We start from the raw sequence: 25270 nt of genomic DNA, 5'->3' as shown, positions 1-25270 counted from the left end.
ATTTATAGCTCAGTTCAGGCCACCCCATCTGCTCCAAGGAGAACCTATGGGTTCCCACATTTAGGGAAGTTACTTATGACTCCCTTGTTCTGTACCTGCTTGACCTCCAGATTTGGGAAATCCTGGTCCTCCTTGCCATTCGGGAAAAGATTTGAAACTGTGTTTTTCAAGAGAGCTTTTGGAGAAAGAAAGTGATATTTTATTGGAATGCTATTGGATTCTATGAAATGCTACAATGATGCCGGCTAATGGATTTAATTAAAGTTTTCATCCTTTTAGATATGATTGCCACTTTCAAACAATAAAGAATGTATAATTTAACACAAAATTGATGATAGATAGCAATGAACATCATTTTCTTTTAATAAAAGACCTGGAAATGTAGTAGCTGAACAAACACCCCTCTCCCGCAAAAAGTTACCTGAAGAAGGAGAATTCAAATACGTTAATAGCCTTCAGCTCTATATCAGATACAGATTTATATTTACATTAGTCTACAACAGGGGTGGGATTCAAATTTTTTTAACAACGGTTCTGTGAGCGTGATATAATTGGTGGGTGTGGCTTGGCAGTCATGTGACTGGGTGGGCGTGGCTAACTCAACATCACTCACGTCAAGGAGTGTTTCTCCTCACCTGGCCTCTCATGACAGTGGGGATTCTGCAATGGTCGTAAGTGTGAAAAATGATCATAAGTCACTTTTTTCAGTGCCATTGAAACTTTGAATGGTCACTAAATGAACTGTTGTAAGTCAAGGATTAGCTGTACAAAATACAAAAAGCTTCTTTGCTTGCAAAAAGCTGCCCTAAATACCAATCATTAGATTAAAAATACCTGCAAGCCGGAGTTACAAATCAGGCAGGGTGCCAGAGCACCTTGAGGAATTAAAATAGTTAAAATGCAATGATAACTATCAGAAGCCAACTCTTGCTAATAAAGTGAAACCCCTCAACAGAGAGGTCATTTAAGCTCTTCAGAAAGAGCACACCCACGAGAAGCAATCCTTAGATCCATTTGCACCACTTAAAGATACCAGCTGGTCTCACTCACCTCCAAGATATCCTAAGGAAATCATCCAGATTTAAGGAGAGGTCACATGCTCCCCCCCGAAAGGGTTAGGGTTAGGCTCTCTGTACTCCTCCAGGCCTGGCTTGCTGAAGAGGGGGGAAAGTAGCCCTGATGCCTCCAGTACCCCCCGCCCGGCCCCAGCCATTGCTGCCTGGCTTCCTCAAAGGCATGGTGCATTTCAAAGGCAGCAGCTCATGTTGGAGGTGCCGAACAGCAGGACAGCTGCAAGAGCTGGGCCAGGCCTCTCTACCTTCTGACTCGCCAATGGCCTCCCCCCGCTGGCCTTTTGTGCTCAGCACTCAGCTGGGGGAGGGGAGAGCTTCCCCACGCTACCCATTCTTTCTCATGGCCTGCCAATGAGGGAGGAGAAAAGTCAGTCTTGGGGGATGGTCCCACCCCATAAGATCCACCCCTACCATTCTCCCCCAGTCCTCTTTGCTGGCGGCAACAGCAAATGTGCAACGAAAGCAGAATTCTGTTTCTGTACAAAGGTAAATACAGAGGCTCTTCGCTCCCTCACTAAGGCTCCCCCATCACCACCGCTGTGACAGGGCAGCAGTCTGCCGTGACAGGGCCACAAGGAGCTGCAACAGAGGGGTGAAAGAGCCTCATGTGGCTCTGGAGCCGCGGATTGCCGACACCAGACGATCCCTTTCAACTCTGTTAAACTGTATCTGTACCTAATCTGTATTTTCAAATTTGATCAGTAACATTTTACAAAGTTTGGGAATTATTCAATGTTACATACAAGGACAGAAACATACATTTACATTTACATTTCATTTTATAAATACAAAACTACCTTAGAGTTTTCTTTCAATACATATACCAAACTTATAAAAATCCATCCTAACTAATTACTGTATTTTTCGGAGTATAAGATGCTCTGAAGTATAAGATACACCTAACTTTTGGCGAGGAAAACAAGAAAAAAAATGTGCCTCTGCCTCCCAGCAATTTGCCTCCTTGAAACAAACAGCAAACAGCCTGGCCAGCTTCAGTACAGCCTGATTAGCACAAGCAGCTGATTGTTGGTTAGATTGGCATCCCACCTCCTGTGCTTGTTTCAGGCTGCAGGGATTGCCACCTCCGCATGCCCCATTTTTGGCCACAGCTTCCCATTTTCAACTTGTGCACTCCCTGTTTTTTGCCATCGCATGCCCCATTTCGGCCCGTTCCTAGTGACAGGGATCGGAACAGGCAAAAAGTGGTACAAGAAGTAGTGTAAGGAATAGCACAGCCCCCACTGTCTGGAGTGAGGTAATGGCGCTGTTGTGGCAAGATGGGTGGCGCAGGCAGGCCAAAGCAGCCATGGTGATGGCTGGAGCCTTAGTGTGGGAGCAAAGCACCCCCGTATTTGCCTTTTCACAGCAACAGCATTCTGCCTTCAGCATGGTACATTTGTGCTCAAGGCAGCCCATGCCTCCCATTGCTTTGGTCTCGGAGTTGTAAACTGTGTCCAGGAAGCACTGTGGCAGAGAGAAGTGTCTGGGGCTGATTTTCCAGCACCTCCCTCTCTTGCTGGGTCTCAGGGGCACTTCTTCCAGCCCTGGTTGGTGCTGGGTGCACCTCGGTTGCTCAGGGAGATGCATGACCTGCTCTTTGCCCTGAGATACTGACCCGACCCACTCCGTGGGTGATGCCACTTCTGTTGCCATCTCCATAGCCTGCCCACTGCTCTTGCAGTGTCTTGCACAGCACAGTGAAATTTAGCGCACTTCACCATGGGGGAGACGGGGTCCCCTCCTCTTCCTGGAGCCCATTAGGATGCAGAGCCATAACGCGACCCTGCCCCACTCGCCCCTGGCAACAGGAACAGCATTGGCTGTGGCACCGGTCAGGCCAGTGTCTCAGCAGGTTGCACATCTCCCCCGATTGACCAAGGCACGTCCAGCACCAAAAAAAAGGGCAGAAATAGCCGCCCACCATTTCCTGCTGCAGTCTGTCGGGCAGCACATAGTGAGAGACAGAGACAGAGACACACGCACACAGAGATACAGAGAGAGAAAGAGAAAGACAGTGAAAAAGAGACAGAGAGAGAGAGAAATACAGAGTGAGAGACAGATATACACACAGAGACAGAAAGAGAAACAGTGAGAGAAAGAGAGAACAACACAGAGAGGCAGAGAGAGAGAGAGAGAGAAAGAGAGAGAACGAGAGATATATACAGAGAGATAGACAGACAGACAGACAGACAGACACACACACACACACACAGAGAGAGATAGATACAGAGAGAAAGATATACAGAGGCAGACACAGAGAGATTGAGAGGGAGAGAGAGACCTAATCCTATAGTCCGGCCCTTGGACAGTCTGAGGGATCGTGGATTGGCCCCCTGTTTAAAAAGTTTGAGGACCCCTTAAATAGGCATTCCTAATCATATCTTTAAAGATTACTATTTATTTTTTAAAAAACCTGGAGAAAGAGTCATGGCAGAAAAGTTCCTTGATCTGCTGTATCTTTTTTGCACAGTTGCTAATTATGAAATAATAATTTACTTAAACCTTTAATCTGAGAATTCAATCAAATCAGTCTTCTCCCTTCCTCTTACTTACTTCTCAATTCATTTTCAGATCAAGAAGAAAATTTTGAATTTACCATTGTGTCCCTTACTGGCCAGACATGGCACTTTGAAGCTACAACATATGAAGAAAGAGATGCCTGGGTCCAAGCAATAGAGAGTCAGATTCTGGCCAGCCTACAATCGTGTGAAAGCAGCAAAAATAAGGTTAGATGTTCAACACTAATAATATAAAGTAGGGCTGTCAAACTCCTGGCCCATCGGCTGGATGCATCACATGCTGGCCACATCCACACCCAGTTTAGAGAAGGGGGGAAAAGTCCAGATGCGTCATGTGATGCCACTGTGACATGAGTTTGACATCCCTGATATAAAGGAATCATTTTCTTAGCATCTAAAACTCAGTGTGTATTTTGCCCTGTTGTGCAACATGTTATCTGCTTTTTTTAATAAGTTCTTCCTTTTCTTTTTTCATTTTCCTTATAATTCCAGAATATATTTGGGATGAAACCATTGACTAAATTATTATGCTGGTTTTTTATTTCTTCAAAATTCTTACAGATATGCACAAAGGCATTTAGAACTATTTTAGAAAAAAGAAAACTACTTAAAATTTTCAGTTCTTGGAAATGATTATTTCCACATAGGAAGAAATTGTACGCTACCTTATATTTAAGAAAGTTAACATTTTTAGAGTAATATTGAACAGGGTCCATATTTCAGCACAAGTTGTCAAGGTTCCAACTGACGAACCCAATCAAGCAAGCAACCCAATCAAGCAATCTACTTGTCAAAACTTTATTAAGTACATTATTTTGGCACAGAATGAAAGCAAAACCAGCTCTGGCTAATTCCCTGGCAATCCAATATAATTAAAGTGTAGAATCCTCCCTCCCCACATTAGTGCAGGTCACATTGTCCAATTAGGTGCCCAGGTCTTGTTACGGAAAAACCTCCATGCCTCTGGGAAACAAATACTGGAATGTCCTTGGTTCCCATGAGGCAGTTTCTTGTTATCATCTGGAATTCACATTCCAGTCTCTCCATCTATTATTCCCCTGGTCTGTTGGCAAGCTGTGAAACAGTAAAAGTGAAAGCAGCCTGAATACACTTCGAAAGTTGGCACAAGCATGCTTAAGAATTATCATCATCATCATCAACTATTCTGAACAAAAGCTTCTCATTAGAATTGTACCTATTTTGTGGTAATGTCCTTGGGCTTCAGTAGATAACTGACAAAATATCAAATATGCCTGAGAACTTTATTGATACAATTCTTTCTTTTATTTTTATGGTCTAGGTATATGAAAAGATAGTCATATCACATTCTTTTGAAAGTAATACTTTACTTATAGTACGCATAATTACTTATATGTATGTGACTTAAATTTGTTCAGTTTTTTCCCAGTGGAACTTAATCATGAATATATTCAGCTAGGCTTGGGTATATATCTTCGGAATTTATATTATACGAAATATACATTAACTAGGAGAACTTTGTTATGACTCAAAACATTAAGAGCCATGGTGGCACTGTGGTTAGAATGCAGTATTGCAGGATAAATCTGCCTACAGCCAGGAGTACGATCCTAGGAGGCTCAAGGTTAACTCAGCCTTCCATCCTTCTGAGGTCGCTAAAATGAAATTCCGGATTGTTGGGGGCAATAGGCTGACACTGTAAATTGCTCAGAGAGTCCTGTAAAGCACTATGGCGCAGTATATAAGTCTAATGCTGTTGCTATTCAGTAATGTAAAACAACTTGGAAATGGTTTTAAACAAAAAAAGTTACATTGTATTAGCAGGAACAATAAATGTAATAGCTACTACATGATGTGGTCATAAAAATAGCATTAATATGTAACAACAATTTAACATTTGTTAAAATGGGTAGATGGGACAGATGGGGAAAATTTATCTACCATATTATATCTATTTATATATAGTATTATATGATTCTCTTCAAATCCATCGCCAGGAGTTCCTATACTAAGTCTTAGGATTCACCTAATATAGTATATAAGAGAAAGTCTCACTTCATAGAAATTCTATCTTCAGATCAAAGAAGGAATCATTAACAGACCAGACTAGAAGGGCTTTTTAAGCAAGCCATTGGCTTAACTCTGATATTTGCTTGCCATTGCATTATTTTTTTCCAGATTTTTCTGCAAAGAAACATGGGACTTGGAGAAATTATTTTAGTTTTTCAGAATTTCTGTATAACAATGGGTTGTTCTCTGTTTGATATATGTATTAATAATATTATACTTCAGTGTTGAAATTACTATATCTATGATAACTCCAGTTGGATTTTGAATATCGTATTCTCTATATGCTCCAATGCTTTGAGAAAAGCTTAAGCTCTCAATAACATTGTGAAAATTGCAAGCTCTTCTTATCAGATACTGAATTGAAGTAGTTAAAGATGCTAAGGGATCAACTCTCTGAGAAGCTAACTAAAGGGTCTATGACAATTTACCAGGGCCAACTTGCCACAGCCAACTGTTCATGGGACAACTTGCTGCAGGACATGAGTTACACTAATATCAAAGAAATGTGGAATAAAATCATTAAAAAAAGGATGCAAAAGGAGGGACAGAATGAAATGTGAATGACAAAAATTAAATAATTTTTATTTATTTTAAATAATTAAATTGAATTATTAAATTGTTCTGCGGTGAGTTATCCATGGCGAGTTGTCCCGCAGCAAGTTGGCCATAGTGAGTTGGTTGCAGTGAGTTGGCTATGGAATTGTCCCATTCCACTAACTAAAGGCATCAAATGCTGTGATCATTCCACTTCTGTTTGAACTTTTTATCACCAGCAGACAATTGCTGCTATGTCTGCATTTGCTTTAGGTCTTATTGTTTGTATATTTCTTTAAATATTACAGTCCCGACTGACAAGTCAGAATGAGGTCATGGCTCTTCAGTCAATAAGAAATGTCAGAGGAAATTCTCACTGTGTAGATTGTGAAATACAAAGTAAGTACAACCATTTTATATAGGAAATGTCATCCTGAGCTTCTTAAAGCTTGTGGTCTTTTTACATGTTCAGAAAACATGTTCAGTGCTTCCCTCTTGCTATTATGTTCTATTTTTCTTTTTTTGTTTGTGTTCGTTATGTTACTTTATTTGAGATTATTAAAAATCTTAATGATACTGATTTGGAACACTGTTGTCTTTTTCTGTGTCGCTGCTATTAACCTCTAGTAAGAGAGAAAATATTGGTAACTCTTAAATAATGTTTTTTAAAAAAATGTACTTTCCCTGATATTTTTTTTTCTTAGTAGGCTAAGAAGAATTCCTAATCCCGTTAGCATCAAGTATTACTTTACTCAGTATTACTCCATTCAGTTATGTGCCATGGTAACAATAAAATACTGAGTGATCAACATCAGTTTCTTGAATACATTTGCACTTCAAGGTTGAAAAAAAGCATAAAGAATTGGTTCCAAATGTTTCAGGAAGCATTTCTTTCAGGGAAGATAGGTAACTACAAGAGTGAAGATGAATATTTTCAGACATTGCCTATTTTGCAGTAGAATTTTGCCAAACCCAAAGGCTTCTATGAGGGGGGAAAAAAACCCTATGTGCGGAACTTTCTGGATCAAACTCATTATGAGCAAAACAGTTTTCTTTTTATTTTCTTTTGTTTTACTTTTATTTATTTTTAAATATTGACATTTCACTGTTTAAACCAAATCTACTTTTTGGGCTGTTTAGTTTTTATGTGTAATGGTTATCTGTTAAAAAAAACTTACAGCCCAGCCAACTTACAACCAATCAGAACACAGCCAACCCCCCAACCAATGAGAGCACCCCCCACCCAATCAGAACACAGCCAAGCCCCCACCCAATCAAGTCACACCCCACTAGCAGTTAAAAGGAAGAAGCAGCTGCAAGCTCACATTACTCCAAGAAGCACAAAGCTGAAGACACAAGCCTGAAGATGATGAATGAGACTTCATCGAAACGTCGCCTAGATACTTCCAATTTTACGCGGGAGAAAACCCGAATAACCAAAGATCCACATACAAATACCCGCGAAAACCTCAGAAAACAAATATTGCACCTCTACGGGGAGGAAACCCACCATCTGACCAGGACTTATGAAAAACTTGAAGTCTAAAGAGCTTCCATTTTATGTGACCTCGCATTCCTATGCAACTGCCGAGATCAAAATTTAATCCCCATAAGCTTCCAATTGAAATTCCACACCAACACAGCAGCCACCAAACGCATCCTAAAAAGAACAGAATTGGCCCTAATTAGAAATGAACTTCACACAAAAAGATTCCTCCTAAACCAAATCAACAAAGATCTCCTCACACTTCACCTCAGACTCAGCAACAAGATTCACCCCGCACTTTGGGACAAATCCAAACAACTCGCTGTCTGGAGAGCCGAAACACAGACCACCCTCAAGACAAACACACATACCAACAAACTCAGAAAACTACAACAATGCCAGAAACAAACTCCTCCCCCCTCACAGCCACACATGAAACAAACAGTGCACAACATCTCAGACAAGATCCTCACCGAAGCCAAAACCAATGTCCTTTCGAAAGGATTCAACTTTGCTGTCACTCCCAAACACATCCCCACAGAAACCATCATATGCAGAGTTGAAACCAGCCTGACCAAAACCAACCCTGATGATGCTAATAGAATCAGACTGGAAATCACCAACATCCTCTGCACTAGCAAACTACCCAAAAGCAACTTATCCAAAGAAGAACAAACTGCACTACTTAACCTGAAAGAAGACACCAGCATAATAATCCTACCAGCAGACAAGGGCAACACAACGGTGGTTATGAACACATCTGACTACCAAACCAAGTTAACCGACCTACTCCAAGACCCCACATACAAACCCCTAAACACAGACCCCACCACCTACCTAGAAAACACCACCAGATCCAAAATAAAAGCCTTCTCCATCAGCGAAGAAATCTAGCAAAGAATCATACCCAGAGAGAAATCATCCAGATGCCCTAAGCTTTATGGTCTCCCCAAGATACACAAAGAAGGAACCCCACTTAGACCAACAGTCAGCTCCATAGGCTCACCTCTACAAAACCTAGCCAAATTTCTCGCCAAACAACTACAGCTCTATGCAGAATCCATCAACTCACACGTAAGAAACTCATTCCAGTTCATTGAGATCATAAACAAAACTTACAACCCAGCGACCTACTAGTGAGTTTCAATGTCATATCCCTCTTCACCCAAGAGCCAATAAAAGAAGCCTTGACAGCCATCCAAAACAAATACAACCCCCCCCAAGCACATCCTAGATCTGACCAACCACTGCCTATCCAATACATACTTCACCTACAATGGACAAAAGTACAAACAAATAGAAGGAGCACCCATGGGGTCATCCCTCTCACCTGTCATTGCAAACCTCTACATGGAACACTTTGAAACACAAGCTCTAGAAAAATACGATCACAAACCCAAACTCTGGCTCAGATATGTAGATGACACCTTCATAATCTGGCCACACGGGAAAGAAAAACTGAACAACTTCCTCACACACCTCAACAGCCTACACCCCAAAATACAATTCACCATGGAAACAGAAGCTAACAATCAACTTCCCTTCCTAGATGTCTTAGTATACAAAAAATCCAATGGCTCCCTAGGACACACCATCTACCAGAAGAAAACACATACAAATCGCTATCTACATGCACTCTCGCACCACCACCCAGCACAGATCAATTCCGTAGCCGAGACACTCATCTCCAGAACAAAATGCTTAGCCGACGAACAATACCTAAAAACCGAACTACACACTCTCATGAACGTACTAACAGCCAATGGATTCCAAAGAAAGAAGATTACCTACCTAATCCAAAAAGAAACCCCAACCAAAATCCAAGACAGAGGACAAGAGAACGGCAAAGCCCTCCTCCCATATATAAAAGGCACTACAGACAAAATCAGCAAGATCCTCCAAAAACACAACATTAAAACAGCATTCTGCACAAACAGAAAAATATCCACTATCCTAAGAAACCCTAAAGACAAAATCGAGTTAGAAAACCAAGGAGTATACAAAATCTCTTGCACTGCCTGCCCCACCACATACATCGGACAAACTAACAGAAGAATAAGTGCACGCATTGAAGAACACAAGAACTCAATCAAAAAAGAAGAACCAACCTCTTCCCTAGTCCAACACCTCAAAGCCACAGGACATGTGATTGACTTTAAAAATACCAGAACTATCGCCAAAACCGAACACTTCAACAACAGAATAATCAGGGAAGCCATAGAGATAGAAAAACGCCCACACAGCATGAATAAATGAGATACCTCCTGCCTGCCAGCCATTTGAAAACCCACCCTCATGAACAAAGGAGTACCTAACATGAATAATGACACCAGACCCACATGCACGAGGGCCACACAAGATGCTACCACCATACTTCCATGTAGAAAGCAGACTCACACCCACACAGAAGATGAGACACGACCACGGATCAGAAGCCGTACTGCAGCTGCATCACTACCCGCTTCAAACCCCTCCGACCCATACATGAAGCGAACTGATGCCCACCATGAAGATGTGGCACGACCATGAACACAAAGCCAAACAGCAGGATCACAGCTCACCAGCTCAAATCCCCCAGCAACTAAGACTAACCTGAGCACAACCAAGCCCCCACCTGAACAGAACACACCCCCAGCCAATCAGAACATAGCCAAACCCCCAACCAATGAGAACACCCCCCCAGCCAATCAGAACACAGCCAAGCCCCCACCCAATCAAGTCACACCCCCACTAGCAGTTAAAAGGAAGAAGCAGCTGCAAGCTCACATTACTCTGAGAAGCACAAAGCTGAAGACACAAGCCTGAAGATGATGAATGAGACTTCATCGAAATGTTGCCTAGATACTTCCAATTTTACGTGGGAGAAAACCCGAATAATCAAAGATACACACACACACACACACACACACACACACACACACACACACACACACACACACATACATATTCTTTCATGTCAGAAATCTGCCTTTTCATTCTGTCACTCGGATACATAAGAGGAGTAGAATAATAAGTATGTATTTTGGGTCTTAAATCCTTTAATCCTGTTTCATTTATTCTTTACTACGCTGTATATTGTAAACAAAAAAATATGTATGTCACTTTTATGAAGAGGACATAAGAATTAGTCCAGATTATTAGTAGAAAAATGTTTATTTTGTTTTCTTTACCAATAGATCCCGATTGGGCAAGTTTAAATTTGGGAGCTCTCATTTGTATTGAATGCTCAGGGATACACCGAAACCTTGGTACACATTTATCACGTGTCCGTTCACTTGACTTGGATAATTGGCCTGTTGAACTCATCAAAGTAATGTCCTCCATTGGAAATGAATTAGCAAATAGCATATGGGAAGAAAATACCCAAGGCCGTACAAAACCGCTTCCAAACTCCACAAGGTAGGCTCCTTTTGTAAAAACATTTTTAACATCTAATTTCAAAAAGCAATACATGATCTTAGAAAAGTTCATCTTTGGAAAATATCTGAACAGCAATTTCTATAGAATGAATTTTGTATCTAAACCTAGAGTAACCTCTTGCTATGCTTAAAACATTTGATCACACTGAACTTTACCTTCTGTTAAGACATGGTTGTTTACAGTAATGCATTATATTTTTGTATAAAAAGAAAGCATTCATGGTACAAACTAAAAATATATAACCACAAAATTATAAAACTTAATTATAATTACATGAATGTAAAATCTAAAGGAAATGAAAAAATTACTAAGTCAGAGACATACTGATTACTAAATAATATGATTACTTATATTTCCTAAATAATATGAATGATTTCTACATAAATATATATATTAGCTATTTTTTTTTCTTGACCTCAGACTTAGATGATTCATTGGAATCTATTTCATCTTTGTAATTTAAGCTAATGCAGTACTTCAAAAATTCAGAAATAATTAATTTTTGCAATATGAAAACCAACATTATGACCTAGCAGTCAAAAAAAGTAAATATTTCCAGACAGAGCCAATTTGGTGTGATGATTAAGGCTAGAAAGCAGGATATTATGAATTTGAGGGCTCCCTTAGGCACAAAATCCAGTTTGATGACTTTGGGCCTGCTCATCTGACAAGGTTGTTGTGCAGAAAATAAGAGGCCGGTGTATTAGATACCTCTGTAATCTTGAGTTGACCAAAATATATATTTAAAAGGCTAGATAAAAATATCATCATTATCCTAAAAGAAACAAAAAATACAAGTTAATCTGAATTCTAAGCAAATATCTGCTATACCAAAAAAATAATAAACTAGCTACAGTTTACATTTAGGATTTTTACACCAAAGGCAAAACATTTAAAATTTGTAAAATAGCCAAAATGAAAGGCGATGGGGAAGTTTCAAAACTTTGCAACAAACGAAATCACCTGGTGTCTGATGGTTGGTTGCCTATGGACCTCTGATTAGGACAGGTTTAAAAGCTTCAACAATTGGCTTCAGCAATTACCAAACAACCCAAAGAACCGTCTTTCAGACTTTCAGAGCTGTGTGACAAATTGAAGCTTACTGCTGCAGGAGGAATATCGACTTCCCATTTCTAAATAAGGGATCATTAGTCAAGAAAAGCATCTTTTAATTACTTCCAGGAAAGGGGGAGGAGGGAGAAAATCTTTTAGTATGGATTATACAACAGCTGACATTTTTCCCAAGTATATTCAATATTACATTTAAAGTCTATGGAATATGTGCCCTTAAATCTTCTGCAATGCAGGTCAGACAGATTAAAATTGATCAATGTTATGACAATTAAACAAATTAGGGGTCTAATCAAGATTTTTTTTCTTTTCAAGTTATTGATACAGTTTAATCAGGTATCCACAGAATTGATTTTGACTGGTGTGGCAATGAAATGGTGCCTGAAGAACAGTTGCAGTCAGACAGAAGTTTCCTTGATAAAATATGTAGCACTTTGGGAGAGTTAACAGGAATTGACACAAGATTTGATACATGTGTGCTTATTCTTTTGGCTCTAGAACTAGCTCAGTTGTATGATTTGAGGTCATTTCATGCATTCTGCGTACAAATGATTGTATTTTTAGCAATATGTAAAATGCCGTATTTTTCTAAAAGATCAATCTACACAATTGTGATATAAATGTTTGCCCTTCTGAAGCTGACTGAGTTCATATATTGTATGTATACATTATGTTTCAGCAGAAAACTAGTAGCATTTCACTCTAGTATCTTGAGATAGATACTACATGTTACATTTCCTCCCTTCTTTTTTTCATTTTTACCAAAACATTGAAAAAAACCCCATAAGGAACATAATAAAAAATAGGAAGAGAAAATATATAGAGGCAATGTAAAGGATGTTATTGTACTTGTATATGTTTTAATTGCAAGGAAAGATGCAAATTTTAAAATATTATTTCAATATTTATATCCAACAGACATTTGTACAGATGGCATTCATGTAGTAGATAATATAGACAAATCTGAAAAAAAAACATCTTTAACTAAAAGACTGTTTAAGATGTTTTTTGCTGTAGGGTTATTTTTCACACTTTGAAATACAAGCAGTCCTTGACATGACCACAATTGAGCCTAACATTTCCACTGCTAAGCAAGACAGTTGTTAAGTGAATTTTTGTCCCATTTTACAATCTTTCTTGCCATAGCTGTTAAGTGAATCACTGCAGTTATTAAGTGAGTAACACATTAGTTAGTGAATCTGGCTTCCCCACTAATTTTGCTTGTCAGAAAATGCAAACGGTGATCCCATGACTTTAGGACAATGTCAGTTGCTTAGTGTCCAATTTGTTTTTATTATAAACTTTCCATCTTCCATTGAACAGTGTGTCATCTGGGTACAAATATCTCTGTGCAATAACAATCAAAATTTACAACAGTATTTATTACATTGATATTGATTCTCTGATCTTACAGTAGTAGTATTGAACATAGTAAACCTATTCATTTTCCCTCTTAACATATCTTCTAATAAGAATATAATAATGATATTGAATATAATGATCTTAATGGCCATAATAATAACAATCATCATGTTATTTACATCTCTATCTTTACATATTTTCTACATTTCACTAATCTCCTTTTGTTTCTAACTTCCATTTTTATTTTCTAACCATTGATAAAATATTTCCAATGTCATATAATATTCAGTTTGCTCTTTTTCCTTAATTGGAAGCATTAATCTATTCATTTCTGCACATTGTAATATTTTCCTAATCACATTCTCATCTGTGGGGATCTTTTCATTTTTCCAATTTTGTGAAAATACAATTCTAGCTGTAGTTAATACATGGATAATTAAATATACATTCCCTTTACTATAAGTTCCAGGTACAGTCCCCAACAAAAATATGTCTGGTTTTAAATCAATGTCCTGCTTTATCATCTATTGCAGCCATGTATGTATTTTGTCCAATATTTTTTTGCTTCTGCACATGTCCACCACATATGATAAGATCCAGGTATCTGGTGGCACTTCCAACATTTGGCTGACTTATCTTTAAACATCTTTACTAACCTCACCGGTGCAAAGTACCATCTATATTATAAAACATCTTATACAGATTTTCTTTATATGCAGTTGATATTGTTAATTTGTAGTTCCTGTCCCACAATTTCTGCCATTTATCTAGTTCTATTGTGTAACCAATTTTTTTTGTCCATGCTATCATTGTCTTCTTCACTTGTTCATCTTCCAGTTTAATGCCCAATAAGTAGCTGTACAGTTTCTTTATCAATCTTTCTTCCATTCCTGTTAATATCTTATCTAGTTCTGTTAATTCTTTGTAGAAACCATATAATTTAACATCTTTCTCATATCTAGAATGTATCTGCACTTGTGAATACCATGCCATATTGATCCCTTGATCACTCAGTTCTTGTTTAATTTTGAGCTTCCTCTTTTCATTCAGAATAGCTAATGATATTTTCCATATTAATAATGTTTGGGTGAATCAGTACTTCCATTGTTGAAAGCCAAACTGGTATCCAAATTTTAATCAAGTGACCATAGGGATGCTGCTATGGTCATAAGTGTGAAAAACGACCATAAGTCACTTTTTTCAGTGCCATTGTAACTTCAAATGGTGACTAAATGAATGGTTGTAAATCAAGGACTATCTACTTTTGGTTCATGGATACAATGTCTTTTAACCATCTTTCTCAATTTTGGAAAAATAAGGGCCAAATGTTGTCCATCTGATTTAATGATTTTTAACCGTTTTTACATTTCCCCCCAGTTTTGTACACCACCCAGAGCCCATTGGAGTAGGGTAGTCAATTAATTTAAATTAATATAACAATAGTAATAATAATTGTAGCAGACTCCATGGAATAATGTAATCTTTACTTTCCCATACAAAGCTTAACAAAGCCCAACCTGCCTGGCTTCTAAGACTCATGAAAAGTCAGTCAGATCCTGGCACTCTATAGTATAAGGAACACCATAGCATATGCATATATATAGTGATCCTAGATCAGTCTGTAATAATGCACCTTAATCAACAACTTAACTGTTGAGAAAAAGGCTGATCTAGTGTGCATTACTATGACTTGGCTGGAACAAGAGGGCAGGGATCCTGCTCACTTAGATCTGCCCAGACAATTTCCAGATTTGACAGCAACTAAGACCGCAGAGTACAGGAAGTAGGAGGCTATGATCATCCAAGATACCTGAGAGGTAACCAGGGTCCTTACTCCACAGATTGCCAGATATGAAAGACTATTTCTTAAGATGGTCACAAGGAGAGGTCTGTTAGAACTGTTGCTATTATATCAGACTATTTGCTACTAGTAACCTCCTTGCCTGAGCATCTTGATTCCATGGCTGTGCTGGCTGTGGCGCTCCCTGGACTCCTGGGGATTTCAATCTGCCATACCTGGGTACAGGCTTAGAGATAGCTGAGAAGTTTGTGGTCACAATGGCAGCCATCGGCCTGGCCCAAATTATGCAGAGCCCAACTCATAGCAGTGATAATACACTAGATCTGGTTTTTCTGTTGGAGCAAAGACAGCATGTTCTGTATTTGAGGGAGATTTGATTTCTCTCCTGCTATGGACAGACCACTCTCACTGGTGAGCCTCAAATTCTCATGTCCCACCTCCCACCACAGATAAGCCAAGCCTATTGGATTGACCCACTCTAGGTGACTGATGGGCCCAGTTGGGTTCCAGAGGAGCATACAAATTATTTCAGAAAACCTGTTACTTTGTCTGATTGAAGCCTTGGTGGTTGCATGGTTGCATTTGATCTATGTTGGACTTGAGCCTTATAGTATTACAGATTAACAGAGTTGGAAGGGACCTGGTAGGTCATCTAGTCGAACCCCCTCCCCCCGACCAAGCAGGAGACCCTATACCATTTCTGACAAATAGCATTCCAATCTCTTCTTGAAAGTCTGAAGTGATGAAGTTCCCACAAATTCCAAAGTAGAGTCAATGACAGTAGTGGGGGGCTCTGTCTTGAAATGTGATGTGAGTGCCAGTCCTGCCCTGACTTGGTCCCTTAGCAAAGAAGGACCCCCATCTACGTTTGTAGTGAAAGGTGTACTTTTACTAAAAGTCAAGAGGATTACAGTATAGCAAAGCCAGAATTAAAGATTCACACACCAGATTTCCCCAGTTAACTTCCCTTGACCAGTTCCTTCCCCTTGATAGTCCCTTATAGCCTAATTATATTTCAATATATTGTTTTAGTAACTGTTTGGGTGGATTTTTCAGAGGGATTTGGATGGTTTTAATTACAGTGATTGGGTTGATAGTTATGAGGAAAGGTCCAATGTATTTTAGCCCCAATTTTTTCGAGGGTTATCTGCATTGCAGATATTTGTGGAGAGATACACTTCATTTCTGATCTTGCAATCCTTTTGTGGAGATCTCTTCTTGTCGGCATATTTTTTTATAAGTGTCCCTTGCATTGTCTAGTGCTTTGCAAACAACCAGCCATGTGCATTGGGGTGACTATTGGGGACATCCCAGCATAAAAACAAAATCCTGTCCCATGGCTACACAGAATGGCATGAAACCGGTGCTACTGTGTATGGAATTATTGTTTGACACTTCAGCGGAGGGGAGCAGGTCCAACCAATTGTCCTGATGGTAGTTAATGTATCAACAGAGATATTGTCCTAATAACTCATTATTACGTTCACAGGTTCTATTAGTCTAGGGGTGATGTGAGGAACTGAATCCTTGAGAAGTCCGCAAGAGCTTTAGGAACTCTTGTCAAAATTGAGAAGTAAACTGTCCTCCTCTATCAGAGATTATCTTTTCAGGAGCCCCATGAAGGCAATAAATGTGCTGCACAAATAGTTTAGTTAGAGTTTGTGTGGATGGGATCTTGGGGCATGCTATAAAGTGCACCTGTTTCAAGAATAGATCAGTGACAACCCATATTACAGTTTTTCCTGAACTTTGTGACAGTTAAACGATAAAGTCCATGGATATCTCCTTCCAAGGAGTTGTTGGATTAGCCATGGCTATGAGGATGCCCTTTCACTGATGTACAAACTGGGCAGCTGGTGATGGGTCCTTCTATGTCCCTTGTCATGCTTGGCCATCAGAACTGTTGTCTCACAAGGTGCAAAGTCGTGGCAAAGCCGAAATGCCCCCCATTCTTGGAGTCATGACTTTGTTGCAGGATTACAGTTCTTTGAATTGTGGGCACATAAATTTTGGAGCCAATCCAGGCTAAACCATCTTGTACAGAGACATCTTGCTTATGTTGAGTGAATCAGTCATCACCCTCCAGAGCTGCTTTCATGGATTTGCTGAGATTCTTGACTATCAGGGTTTTTGGTTTGCTTTGTGCTGGGGCTGCTATCTGGGTGAATGGGATGATGGAGTTAACCACATCCTCCCTAGTACTACTGTATTGGGGTAGTCTGGAGAGTGTGTTGGCTAGGGAATTCTTTCTCCCTGGCAGCTATTGTAAAGAGAAGTTGAATCAGTTGAAGTATTGTGCTCACCTCACTTGTTCATACTGGGGTGGGGGGGAGTGTACCTCTTTAGAGCCTCTAACTTCGTATGGTCTGTCCATACTTTGAAGGGAGTTTTGCTGCCCTCTAGGAAGTATCTCCACATGAGTAGCACTTTAACTATTTCATTTCATTCCCAGGGCTTTGACCTTGAGATGGTGTTTTGGGAAGGCACCAAGAGTAGTTACTTTCCCCTTGTATCTGGCTCCCTCTCCAATGTCCATGGCAGAGTGGCATCTAGCAAACGCAAACTCGGTATAAGATGGCAGTTCTGACAGTGGCAAGAGCCCATTGAACCTGAAGATGTAGACAAGACACTCTCAGCCAATAGTTCAGTCACTTTGTATGTCAGATTCATGCCCTTCTGGCTAATTAAGGCTGTGCTAAGGAGAACATGTGAGTGGGTTTCAATAGTAGTTAACTCCTTGACAGAGGTCCTGATTTGCTCCTCCTCAGAGGACCAGGTAGTCTGGACAGCTTTCATTTGGTCTCCAATCTTCCCTTTCTAAGGAAGGTATGGAATGAGTAGTCACATCGACTTCTTGATGAGGTGGATTATCTTGACCCCTTTCATTAAGGGTTCAAACTAAGGTTTGGGATTGAGATGGCATTGATCATAGTCATGGATAAACTCTGGCAGGAGTGGAATGGAGGTAATGCACCCATCCTAGCTCTACTTGACCTCTCAGTGGCGTTCTGTATCATCAGTCATGATAACCTTTTGGGCTGGCTTCAGGAATTAAGAGTTGGCAGCACCATATTGTGCTGGTACTCTTTCCTCTGAGGCCTATTCCAGTCAGTGTTGATATAGGCAAGGAAATACAGCCCATGGCCCCTACTTTGTGAAGTTCCTCAGGATTCTCTTCTTTTTCCCCTTCTGTTTAACATTTACATGAGGCTGCTGGGTGAGGTAATCCATTGGTTTGGGGTGAGATATCATCAATATGCAGATGATATCCAGCTTTACATCTCTTCCTGCTCACACTAACTCATGCCGTGTAACTGCTTGTTTAGACTATAGTAACATGCTCTACATGGGGTCTGCCCCCGAAGAGCATTCAGAAACTTCAATTGGTGCAGAATGCCACTGTGCAGGTAGTAATTGGCACCATACATATGGCACATGTACTGTCACCTCTGCATGAGTTGCATTGGTTCCTGGCATATCTCCTGATGCAATTCAAAGTGCTGGTGGTTTCCTTTAATGCCTACATGGCTTAGAACTGCATTACTTGAAGGATCACCTTTTTCTAAGAGTCTCTACATATCCAACCCAATTTAACAGAATGTGCACGTTGCAGAGCCCATTTACCAAAGAAAGCTGGCTGGCAGGGCCTAGAAGCTCTTTTTCCCTTCTCAATGTCTCTTGCTCTGTGGAACATCCCCACTTCAGAGATTAGAATTGCGCCAACCCTGTTAGCCTTTTGTAAGGCCCTAAAAGCCTGGCTATGTTCCTAAACCTGGGGTGCTGAATGTGTTAAGAGCCTGTTTCCTGGCTTTGTTACTAACTGGTCAAGTATTTCAGCTGCTTTGTATATTTATTTTAGATGTTTTTATTGCTTTAAAATGTTTAAGTGTTTTATGTAATATAGTTTTTGAATTGTAAACTGCCTAGTCATTGACTGAGGTGAACGGCTATAGATAATGAATGGATGAATGAATGAATGAATGAATAAATTAATTAATTAATATGAGCTGTCAGTTAAAGAATCACATTCACAAATAAGATACTGTATAGTATTCACAGTAAGGAAAGTAAAAGTAAAGAAATAGATGACTGGAATGTGAAATGAAAAGTATTGTAATGATGAGAGAGAAAAATCATGGATTCAAGTTGTGTACTTTTGTAGGGTATGACTTACATTCAGTTTTTGGAGCTAAATACTTTCTTTTAGCCTCCCCAGTTTTCTGCATTTTGATAACTCGGTTCATGCATTACACCAACCATTTTGTGAGTGGAAATCTCACTTTTGCAGTCATTTTGTGTTAATTTCTATGACATGCCATCTCTAGACAAGATGGGCAGGACACAAATTTAATCCTTCAATCAATCAATCAATGCTTCCTCTAAGGTTCAAATGTTATCCAAAAAATCCAAAAGGTTTGGGAGAATGTTAAGCTGAAAAAAGTCTGCCTTCATATATAGGCAGTCCAGCCTTCATTCCAGTAATCAGGTAAGGAAGTACTATCAGTCTGCTGTTGAAGACTCCATACTTGAATAAAATGCTATTGTTGATGGAGACAAGTTATATCTTTATTTATCCAGACCTGTAGACTGAAGCCCTCCTTGATACTACTTAGCAGTGGGCAACATTTGAGAACAAACCATGCCAGAAACTAACGTTTTCTAAGAGTGGGCTTGCATATCTGTATTTTAATAGACATAGTGACTGGGACATACTAGTAAACACAAAGTAGCTCTGATGTATGTTGTTGTATTGTAATCTTCTGTTGCCTTGTTAAATCAGATCATCAGTGATACAGTCATGTTAGCCTTGAATTTCTGGCATAAAGCTGTAAGTACCTCTAGGAACATTAATACCTATATTTCCATTGTTGTCAGGCTTTATTTCTTACCATCTTTGCCTGATGAGGTCAGTGTTCTGTCCCTTCTGAATGCTCATCCAGGCTTGATACCCGATTGTGATGTGGGGTGAGGGGAAAGAGAACCTTAACAAAAATACTTTATTGTGATGGGCTGACCAGACCCCATCTGCAATTGGGTGGCATCTGCTCCCCACATGTCACTTCCCTCATTAACAAGCAATTGAATTAATTAAATGCTACTCAGAACACACATAACAAGCTACCGGCAGTGTCCAAATTAGCACTGATAATCAAGGATGATTTCCTTTATTATCCTGCTAAGTGGTGTGCAGCTTCTGATCTCCCTGTCTGCCCTCATCTATTTACATACCTCTAGCTTCTGCCTTTAGAAACTGAGGTTATCTTACCTAGTTAATTTGCCACAATCATCAAGCATGGCGGATTGATATTCCTGCTTCTGCTGAAGCAAACCCGCAGTCTCTCCCCCTTCCCCATGCCTGATCCTTTGTATCACAAGCTCACTGATAAATTAAAAGCCACCCCTGTGGTCTCTCAAGTGAGTAATAGAGGCAGAAATTTCATTTTGCAACTGGCTGATTTAATGATCCAAAGGGTAATTAATGGCCTGATTATCTTAATGTTAAATATGTCCGGCAGCAATTACTGTGACCTCCCGCTTGTCAAGGTCCGGGCTATGCTCCTCTTTCAATTAAGTTCTCTGGGGTTTAATGGTATGAATAAACTCCTCTGATTCTATCATTTTGGACTCTGAGATATAAGCGAGCCAGAGGCTCGTTTGGAGTTTTAATCAGCCTGTCTTCTACTTGAGCGATCAGCATTAACAATTATAACAAGGACAGTTTAACTTTCTTCCCACCTACCCCCCCATTCCTTTTATCTTATCTTTTAAGTGCTCCAGGGGAATTCTGTTGGCTGTAGCTACAGCTTTGCTAGCTCATCTCCCCATATATAAATTATCATGTGAATGTTGCTGTTTTTCTGTTTGACAGACTAAATTAATTGGCAGCAGCAAACGAAAATGACAGTGTCACTAATTACAACTCAAAGTAAATTTTTGTCACTGTGGCTTGTCAGTGGGTATGTCCCAGCCCTTGCTGTGGCCAGAGTTTGTTGACATTTTCCATTTCAATTTTCACATCTTATTGGAGAAAGTGATTGTATACGATAGCACTAACAGACCAAGATGTACCTTTGGGTTTTACAGACATCCAATTTGTGTGCAAGCATGACATTTAACACCAATAAAGTTTAGACAGCTGCGCTTCCATGGATCAAATAGCTGCTGTGGGACCCAGATTTTACATAGGATATTTTAGCAAGTTCAGTTAGTTAAGAAGCCTTCTTAATTTATACTGAGTATTGTAATTCTGCCTCCCATATGGCTGAGTTATCCTCATTAAGTTGTCTTTGAGTATATTACAGCAAATAGCTTATTAGTAAATAAGATGTAGATTACAATAAGTAAACATATAAGGTCACTGTAAAGTATCTTATTAATTTCAAGTAAATTATAGCCTTCCAGAGATCACATTACAATAGAGGTTTTAATAATTTCAACCAGAAAACTATTGTGCCTTCTTCAGTATACTTAGGTGAATAAAGTTAAGCAAATAGTTTTTTTCAGGCCTATGTATAAATATCTGTCAAGGTTAATATGATGCAAAAATATAACTGCATATTTGATCTTCCACATTCAATAATTATGGAAAGGGTCTCAGGTGTTTTAAAGGCTGAAAGTTTCACTTATTTCTAATCCCTATATAAGCATCTGTGTTTCCCAGTTTCTTAGTTCACCTTCTAATTATTCTCCCTATCTCATCCTTCCTTCTAGTCCAGAGATGTCCAACTCGCATCATCATGCTGTTGTCATATGATGTATCATGACTTTTTTCCCCTTCACTAAACCGGGCGTGGGTATGGCCAGCACATGATGCATCTGGCCTGCGGGACATGAGTTTAACAGCCCTGTTCTATATTTATTGTTCTAATTTTGACTCTCTTGCTCCTCTATTTAGAGAAATTCAGCCAATGATATCCAGGAGTATCATTGCCATTATTGATATATTAGAATATAGATTAGCCAATGTTGTTTTAATTAATACTATCTTACTTCCCACATTACAATTTACTGCTGCAAATTGACAGAAACACACATTTCCATGTACCCTTTAGTTGTTGGCATAAAGCAGGAGTCAGCAACCCAAAGCTCTGGAGCCACATGTGGCTGTTTTGGCTGTCTGCTGCAGTTCCCTGTCGGCTGATCCCCAGCCAACACGACAAGGTGAGGCAAGTGTCATGGCATGGATGGCCTGGCTGTGGTGGCTCTGAGGTAAGCCGGTGCGGGATATGTGGGGCAGCTAGGCCCCCTGCCTCGCCTCACAACCACAGCACCACAAGCAACCAGGAGCACGGGAAGGTCGTGCATGCATTGCATTATAGGTGCAGGCACATGTGTGTGTGGGCGCACACACACATTTTTGGTATGCAACGACGAAAAGGTTAGCCATCACTGGTATAGTATACATGTATGAGAACATAAACACAGATAAAAGAAATAATGGTAAAGAAACCACAGCATGCAACACTTTTTCTCTTCCTCCCTTGTTTATTCTTTTTTGTGAGTGATTGTCTTAAATTCAGTTTTTTTATACTTACACTCTGTGGCTTCCCACAATATATCATAGCATATGTGTGTGTGCAGGTATTGCTTTTGCTTTTCCATTCTTTATATAATTCATTACACTTCTTCTCCTTAGTTCCGTGGTCACAGTCCATGGCTCTACCTCTTTTTATCTTAACCACCAGCTTTTGATTCTAATTTTCTTACCAGTATTATTGTTTTATGTTATTGATAGAGGTTTGATGTTCTTATTATTTTGTCATCTATTCTAAAATATATATATTTGCCTTGAAGGATAGGATATAAAACTGTCCATCTGCTACAAATTCTGATAATGAAAAGAAACAAAATATGCATCATGATTTCACAATATGAATTTCTTCACTTATGTCCCCTCCCCCTCAGGCTCCTTTGGTTATAAATTATATAAGTAATGAATTATACTTTTCTCTCCAGTTGGCAATTACTTTTCTCCTCCCATCTCCACAAAAAAAATTCTGTTTTTCTCTTTCACCTTTCCATACCATTCCAAATATATCATTAAATATCTTTTCATAAATATTCTACTAAAAATAAAACAAAATACATAAATACATTCTATGAATAATCTGTTAAAAATCTGATAGATTGTAGATTTTGCTTCTAGAGAGTTTCTAGAAGTTTCTAGAGAGAAACTGGGAAGCAATCTTTGGCCTCAATCTTTCCATTTTGGGTTTTGAAAGATGTTTTTAGTACAAATGAACCTGTTCTGTCTCCACTATGCATTAGTCTGTGTGCAGCTTGACATGCAGCTAAACCCACCTATCCTCCAATAAAAGACTATCTGCATAGATCTGAATTCTTTATAGAAAGAACAGGATATGATCAAACTAGAAAAATAGGGATACATACAATGAGAACCAAATACAAGATAGACAACATTGGGTTTCTGCTGACCATAACAATTAATAAATACAAGCTATTTAAATCTCACCAGTGATGCTCTGTGTGGATGTGGGTTTGTCCTTGGATGACCATGTGCTTCTGCCTTCTCCAAATGCTAAAGGAAATGGAGTCTGGCTTCCCAGCATGCACTTGTGGCTGGTGGGTAAATGGGTGGGATTAGCTTCAAACAATATACTTGGGTCATATTTGTCTCTCCAGCCACTAGATGGGGCTAGAGAGCAACAACAGTATATAACAGTGATGGCGAACCTATGGTACACATACCAGAGGTGGCATTCAGAGCCATTTTTTGCACGGTGTTGCCCCAGCCCAACTCCATCGCATTTCTCCATTGTGTTTCTCGCCGTTTCACCAGTGGGGGAGATGGGATCAATACTTCCTGGAGCCCATTATGACACAGAACCACAATGCAAGCCTGCATCGGCATCACCCCGCTCTTTCCTCCCGGATGCCAGTTGCTTTTCCTGCAGAGCTGCTGGTGTTGTGAAGCCCTGCTGGCCAGTTAGTCTTCGGCTCACCACTGACCAGTGATCGTTGGTGCACTGCTCCTGGGATTCCCACCACCCAGCACCAGTTCAGGGGTTCCTTTCACCCCCTCCCAAGGAAGAGGGAGAGACAGAGACAGAGAGAGAGAAAGAGAGGGAGGGAGGGAGGGACAGAGAGAGAGGTAGATAGAGGGAGGGAAGGAGAGGGGGGGGAAGAGAGGTGGGGAAGAGTGAAATGATATTGCAAAAGTTTTTATTTTTTAGTGTTGCTAAATGAATATTGCAAAAGCAGGAAAAAAAATGAAGGGACATAAAAGTGCATTTATCACATTTTTCTTAGAACAATTAGCTGAACTCTGCCTTGTTTATCATTATTTAGGTAGTAAAACCTCATTGTTCAGGTTAAATTGCCATTTTGGCACTGTGCGATAAATAAGTGGGTTTTGGGTTGCAATTTGAGCACTTGGTCTCTGAAAGGTTCACCATCTCTGGTATATAAAGATTGTATGGTGTGGCATGACATAATCAGTTGTTTGAGCACAGTTAGCATAATCTCCATGATTGAAAAGTGAGTCAAGAACTAGATTAGGACATAAATATCATCCTTTAGACAATATTGAGATCTATCAATTCATGTAGAATGGAATTAGAATTAGAATAGGATAGCTGGAAGAGACCTTGGAGGTTTTCTAGTCCACCCCCCTGCTCAAACAGGAGAACCTTTACTATTTCAGGTAAGTGACTATCTAGACCAGGGATGTCAAACTTCATTTCATTGAGGGCTGCATCAGGGTTGTGTTTGACCTCAGGGGGACAGGGGGGTCATGGGCAGCTCGATGTCACTCGTGTCGGGGGGGGAGCTGTGGTGGCCAAGAGCTAAGGTAGGACTTCTCTCAGCCCTCCCTCCCTCTTATTATAACCTTCCTTCCTTTTCTTTTACCTTCCCTCTTCATTCTCCTTTCTTCTTCCTTCTTCTCTTTCCTTCTTTTTTTCTTCCTTGATCTTTTTCCATCTTTCCTTCTTTT

The 25270-nt window shown here is 39.8% G+C and overlaps 1 protein-coding gene across 4 annotated transcripts in view; it reads left to right on the top strand.

Annotated features, from left to right (window-relative positions):
• Positions 1–25270, top strand: part of AGAP1 (ArfGAP with GTPase domain, ankyrin repeat and PH domain 1) — a 372362-nt gene that overhangs the window by 311471 nt on the left and 35621 nt on the right. For all 4 annotated transcript variants that reach the window (XM_026707846.2, XM_087919564.1, XM_087919565.1 and 1 more), the window contains 3 exons: positions 3645–3799; positions 6484–6574; positions 10838–11060. In XM_026707846.2, the coding sequence (XP_026563631.1) occupies positions 3645–3799; positions 6484–6574; positions 10838–11060 (469 nt within the window). The remainder of the gene's footprint in view (positions 1–3644; positions 3800–6483; positions 6575–10837; positions 11061–25270) is intronic.

The sequence above is a fragment of the Pseudonaja textilis genome, chromosome 1, assembly GCF_049901715.1.
Source record: "Pseudonaja textilis isolate UNSWEBS1 chromosome 1, rPseTex1.2, whole genome shotgun sequence".
In the NCBI taxonomy this organism is placed as follows: domain Eukaryota; kingdom Metazoa; phylum Chordata; class Lepidosauria; order Squamata; family Elapidae; genus Pseudonaja; species Pseudonaja textilis.
Note: the sequence above shows the minus strand (reverse complement) of the source record. Positions and strands in the feature narration are given on the sequence as shown.